We start from the raw sequence: 6,000 nt of genomic DNA on the forward strand, positions 1-6,000 counted from the left end.
GAGCTGCATTGCACAGCCCATTGTTCCGTGTCCAAATGTGATGCTTCCGTATTTACGACTTCCAAAGAGTCCTTGCTTACATATATGTGCCTTTCTCCAGCTCCCCCTGTTCTGCATGTTTTATCACGTTAAAGCTGCCTAGCTGTTTTTAAGATCCCACCAGTGGGGTATGTGTGTGTGTGTGTATAGACATGGCCAGGACAGTTCTGGCCTTTAACTACGCCCTTGTTGGGGGTCAGCATTGTTCTTTTCAGCTAGGGTGACCCCGAAGCGCTGCGTTTTGGGTAAGTCTCCTCTGCCCCCCTTTTCCAAGAGAATTGTAGGTTTTGTACAGGGCTCTCTTGGGGGTTTAGTCACCCTGGTCTCCTCCATTTCTTGCCAGGCCTGGGTACCTATTCTCAAGACCCTTCAGGCTTCGGGCCAATTCTTTGTTTACACACTTATGGTCAGGCTGAGAAGTGAGTTACCCTAGGTAGGTGGAGCCTATTTACACCAAATCCTCTTGCTTGTGATCTCTTGTGTGGATGGAAGGGGGTGGGGTGGGGGAACAGTAACCTTTTTTTCCTTGCAGGGGTGTCACCTCTTTGGGGAGCAGGGAGAAGAAGAGACATTTGCCCCTCCCCTGAAGGTTTCTCTAGTTCAAGCAGCTGCCAGTCTTGTTGAAACCACCCCGCTGCCCTGGGGTGTTGGATTAATTAATTTGTAGTACCGCGATTGGGCAGTGTTCATATGGAAAGGAGTGGCATCTCTTGGGAGAAATTCGGGGGCAAGGACCTTCAGCTGTGTTTGAAGAGAGCATTTCCCCCTCTTCCTTTTTTTTGGGGGGTGTACAATGGAATTGTGGTGCGTGGAGGCATCCTGCATAAAAACAAGGCACAATGCAGCTTTGGCCAAAAATTATTATTATTAATAATAATAATAATAATAAGAGTAGGGTACTGTGGTGTTGTTGTTTTTTAAAAGAGTGAGGTGAAATCTCCCTATTCATGATAAAAATGGGTGGCTATACCTACTTCCTATCTCTCCTGTTGCAAAGATGAGCCAAGTGCCTTGGGATATTCACCCTTGCTTATTGAAATCATTTTTATCCCACTCTTCAGCTGAATAAAGCCTTCCAAGCCAGCCCACAAATACCAGCCCCGCTCTCAGATTTGCAGTCTAAAAGACGCAGCACAGAAGGAAAAGGGATTAGGTGGGAGGAGAAAAGGGCATTCCTTCTTAGTTGCAAGCTTTCAGCAGTTGGGCTAACCAGTACCACCCCATCCACCAGCCTCTTGCCTTACAGGCTTATCCAGAAGCTCTAGCGAGTGTACGGTGGTTCCAAGGAAGACACCCAACCTCTTTGAATGTATGGGGGAGGACGCATGGCTTCCACAGGAGGGAAGATTTGGACATGCCTGGCGAGAGCAGGCATGAAAGGGACACCTTTCTGCTCCCTGGCAATTTGGTGGTTGGCCACGGCTTTAAAGGGCTTTCGTTTAGGGTGGGGATGTTGTAGGCCTCAGTGTTCCCCCAGAGCACAAGTGCTTCAGCATTCAACAGGAGGCGCAGAGATCAGCTCTGTGACATAGAGACGGTGCTTTGCATGCAGAAGGCCCCAAGTTCGCATGGACCTGTGGCTTTGTAGGAGCACGTGATTCTCGAACGTGTGAGGAAGTGCAGAGCTGTGAATTTTTAGCCTTTCGCCTCCCTTAATCTCTCAAAGCCCCACTGGTGCACAGAGAGACATCTTTTACATCCATTAACCTTTCGGCATGACGTTTAAGGTACCAGGGACGTGGGTGGCGCTGTGGTCTAAACCACAAAGCCTCTTGGGCTTGCCGATCAGAAGGTCAACGGCTCAAATCCCCACAACAAGGTGAGCTCCCATTGCTCTGTCCCAGCTCCTGCCAACCTAGCAGTTCGAAAGCACGCCCAAAAGTGCAAGTAGATAAACAGGTACCGCTCTGGCGGGAAGATAAACGGCGTTTCCGTGAGCTGCTCTGGTTTGGGTGTCCCGTTGCGCCAGAAGCAGCTTAGTCATGCTGGCCACACGGCCCGGGAAAACTGTCTGCGGACAAATGCCAGCTCCCTTGGCCTGTAAAGCAAGATGAGCACCGCAGGGTCCTTTACCTTTACCTTTTTTAAGGTAGCACTTCAAAGGGCCCTGCTGGCTTGTAGGCATTCCTAAATGGATGCTTTGAGGTGATTAGGAAACTTTTGTCTTGTAGATATGGTCAGGTAAAAGATGTTCTCGAAGCTACGAACATGTTCTCGAAGCTCGAACATGTTCTCGAAGCTACGAACATGAGTTTGACCAAACTGCGGGAGGCAGTGCGAGACAGGAGTGCCTGGCGTGCTATGGTCCATGGGGTCACGAAGAGTCAGACACGACTAAACGACTAAACAACAACAACAACAAAACAAAAAGATTTTCACAGGCTGTTCTTTAGGCTATTAGCAGCATTAACGACCCTATTTAGCTCTGCAAATAAGAGGGCAAAGCTGGAGCTGCAGAAAACTTCTTGAAGCAATCTAAGCTTCTTAGCTGCCACTGTCCATATTCTGGTCACATTGGGTGTCTCTTGGTTACCAGTCTTTGCTGTGTTCTGAGTCCGCTTTTGCTTGCTTCAGGGCACCTGGGCCTTCCAAACTGGAATGGCAATTCTTCCCACCCCTCTGCCATATGCCTCCTTTCTTTGAACTGTTTCAAAAAAGAAACCCAGAAGGAGTTGTGTGGGGAAATACCCCAAGTCTCTGGGTTTGTTTGTTTGTTTTTTGAGAACGTTCTCCATCCCAGTGATGAGGAAGGCGTGAGAAAAGCAACACCAGCTTCTAGCCAGCTCACTTGCACAGAAATCTTGGCACATGAGGTTTTTTCCTGGCACGAGCACAGCAACATTGGAAGCGAGGGCTTGCACAAACAGGAAAACTGATATTCCTCTTTGTGGAAGAAGCAGGCGGGTCCAGTCTTCCAAGGCTTCCCTGTTCCCCCAATATATGCACAGGCCTGTGCGAGTGAGTTGTCTGGAATGTTGTCAAAGAAGGCGAGAGGCAGACCTCACTTTCAGGTTATAAAGGTTTAGTGTAAGAACCTGCCCCATAAGAATCTTCTGACACTTGGAAAAATCACTGCGTCACCCTGCCAAATGCAGTTGGTTTGGTGCAATCTGAGCCATTGGGGATCTGGGCTGTTTTTCACAAGAGGCCTGTACGAGCTAGAGATTTAACTGCCAGCTGTAAACTTCAGCCGGCACTTAGACTGGAGTCAGTGTGAGGCCCAGTTTAAAAGGATTTAGTGGGCAGGTGATGATAAGGACCTGTTTCTGCTTGGCGAGCTAGTAGAGTAAGAGTCGTTGTGGCCTTCAATCTAGAAAAGGAAGAAGTTCTTCACCCCTGGTCTGAGGCAGCAAATTCTCCCCAAGTTTGCTTTTAAGAGTAACTGCAGATCTGGTAAAACCTATTTTGCCATAAAGGGGTTTTTTTTGCAAAAGGGGCTCCTGCCAGGGCCACCTTAAGCATATCCGGCGCCTTGGTGCAAAGCTCCCGCCGGTGCCCCCCCCCCCCGTTTCCCAGAGTTGTCAATCTTTTTTTAGGGAGAACGGCGCTGCCGGTGGGGCTGGAGGAGGTGGGCAGTGGCTGGAGGGTGGCTCCTCCAGCAGGGAAGAGGTGGAGGCTGGATGCGGTGCCTCCCAGCTCAGGTGGCCGCTTTGTGCCGTGGTGGCCACAGCAGACAGAGGCTCCGGGCGCAGCATGGCGGAGGCAGGCAAGGGCGGCGAGCTGGTGCTGGGAGGCACCGCGTCCAGCCTCCGCCTCTTCCCTGGCGCCCACCAGAACTTGGCACCCCGCGCCACTAGCCTCTATGGGTAAGACGCCCATGACTCCTGCTGTTCTATCTTATCCCTACATCTTGGGTGATCCACTAGCCTCACAAAAACATTAGGACGCTTCAAACCCTCTGTGATAGGACTTGTTGTTCCCGGGGGGGGGGGGGCTTGACAAAAGAGAGAGAGGGAGAGCTGGCAGTAGGAAGCTTTAAAACCGTGGGGTGGGGTTGTCTCTTGTTCTCCCTCTGCTCATTTCCCCCCCAATCCTTGACACTGCACCAACTAACAGCTCCGTGGGGTCAGGGTGCTTTGTGCATACGACCCTGCACACTCTTGTGAATATGTAAATTTAGAATTGTGGTGTGTTCCGGCCTTGCTTGGTGCGTCAGGAGCTCACCTCCCAACTCTCCCCCCCTCCTTTTTTTCTCTTCTCTCCCTTCTAGGATACGGACAAGATTTGAGTGGTTTTGGACAAGGCTTTGCCGACCCCAGCCAACAGCCCCCCTCCTATGGAGGCCCTTCCGTACCACCCTCAAGTGGGCCACCTGCAGGGGGCAGTGGTTTTGGCCGTGGACAGAACCATAATGTTCAAGGTTTCCACCCTTACCGACGCTAGCACGGCCCACCTATAAATCAGGGAGTTCTGTCCAGAGCAGGATATCTGGTACCAGCTGAAACCCAGGAATCCCAGACTTATATGAACTTGTGACAATCACCTACTTTGCTGGAGGGGGGGGGGGAACCACAAAACGTAACATCTTGGGAGGGGGTGTTGGGGGAGGAGGAAGCTTTTCAAAGCGAAGCTGTGGGTGGTGTTTGGACTGCAGTTTTTAATTTTTGTTTTCCTTTCTTTAACCCATCAGCACAAATAAAGAGAGTGTCACTGGTTCAAACTACAGGGTTTTAAAAACGTCTTCAGCTTTAATTAAAAAACAACAACTTCAGGTTTCTTTCTCTATATTTTTGTTGAAAAATGAGTTTTTTTCCTGAGCCTTTGTTTTACCATATATTGTAAACTTTATGTTTAAAGAAGAAGAAGAAAATATATATACATTTACAGATTGTGAGATTTTTAAGAGAAATTTTCTACTATGTATGCTGGCTTATTTTTTAATTTAAAAGAGAAAAAAAAACAGGGTTTCCGTTAGCACTGCTTAGAAGTAAGTGAGGGTCAACTCCCAACCTCCTTTTTAGTGTGGTTGGTCCAGAAACTCTGGGAGTTAAAAAAAAAAAAGCGCAAGAGAAAGGAATCTACTCTGTGTGTTGGTCATTTTGTTATTGGTTCCTGAGCTGATAACAACAGTCCGGAAGAGCAGAATTGTTGGGAATAGCAGCGGGTCACTTCGGAAGCACAGCGTTTCAATCTGGGCTTCAGTTCTTAAAAAAATAATAATCCATTTTGGGATGTAGATTTCTTTAAAGGGGGTTAATGGAGGCCTTGCAAAGATGTAGATTTCCCTCAGGCGAAAATAAAATAAAAATAAATGGTGCATTTTGCACTAACCAGTGATCACCCCTGGTTTGAATAAAGAGAAGTACATTTGGATTAGAAACACAAACCTGTCTCTACTTTCTTTTCTTCTTTCCTTGCCTGCCCCCTCACCCCCCAAAAACACTTGAGTTTCTCACCATAGCTCATAAGCTCCAAGAAACACCAGCTTGGGTTGAATTGGATTGGTAGCTGGCAGCCACTAGAAAGGTTCTGTGTGGCTCTGAAGCTTGCGTGTTTTTCAGCCACTAATGAGAAGTCCGTCTCTTTTTTTCTTGTGTCAGTTTTGTATTCCTTCTCCCCACAGATGGTGGGTCAGTGGCAGCTGCAGCCTGATCAATACGGAAAACGCCATTTCCGTGATCTTTCATACTTGCCACCAAAAATCAGCCCATGTTCCGCTTTGTCACCTTACACACACCCTCCTGTGATAAAAGGCAGCCTAAAACTTTGCACCATCCTGGGTTTGGTGAAATAACAAAAGGTTTCTGCTTCAACCCTTGCCGTTCTTCGATTCCTGAACCGAAAGCTGTCTTTTCCTGACTTTATTTTTCCCTGCCAGGTTCGGAAAAAGCCGTTTCACCATCTTCAGCTTTGCTGCTTTAAAACACTGGCCGCAAGCATGTGTTGATTTGAGCTGCTAATTGACCAAAATTAGTGAACGCTAAATGGGTTAACAAGTTGTCAAAAGAGTTATAGCTCTGT

At 48.2% G+C, this 6,000-nt stretch overlaps 1 protein-coding gene across 9 annotated transcripts in view; it reads left to right on the forward strand.

The window, feature by feature from the left end:
- Window positions 1-5,365, forward strand: part of DAZAP1 (DAZ associated protein 1) — a 43,858-nt gene extending 38,493 nt beyond the window's left edge. For 7 of the 9 annotated variants that reach the window (XM_035121056.3, XM_035121060.3, XM_088673051.1 and 4 more), the window contains one exon: window positions 4,250-5,365. In XM_035121056.3, the coding sequence (XP_034976947.1) occupies window positions 4,250-4,422 (173 nt within the window). In that variant the 3' untranslated portion in view covers window positions 4,423-5,365. Of the gene's footprint in view, window positions 1-382; window positions 473-4,249 lie in introns of all 9 variants that reach the window. The other 2 variants (XM_088673047.1, XM_088673048.1) reach the window with 1 other exon arrangement.
- The last annotated feature ends 635 nt before the right edge of the window (window positions 5,366-6,000 follow it).

Source organism: Zootoca vivipara, chromosome 6 (assembly GCF_965207765.1).
Source record: "Zootoca vivipara chromosome 6, rZooViv2.hap1.1, whole genome shotgun sequence".
NCBI classification, from domain to species: domain Eukaryota; kingdom Metazoa; phylum Chordata; class Lepidosauria; order Squamata; family Lacertidae; genus Zootoca; species Zootoca vivipara.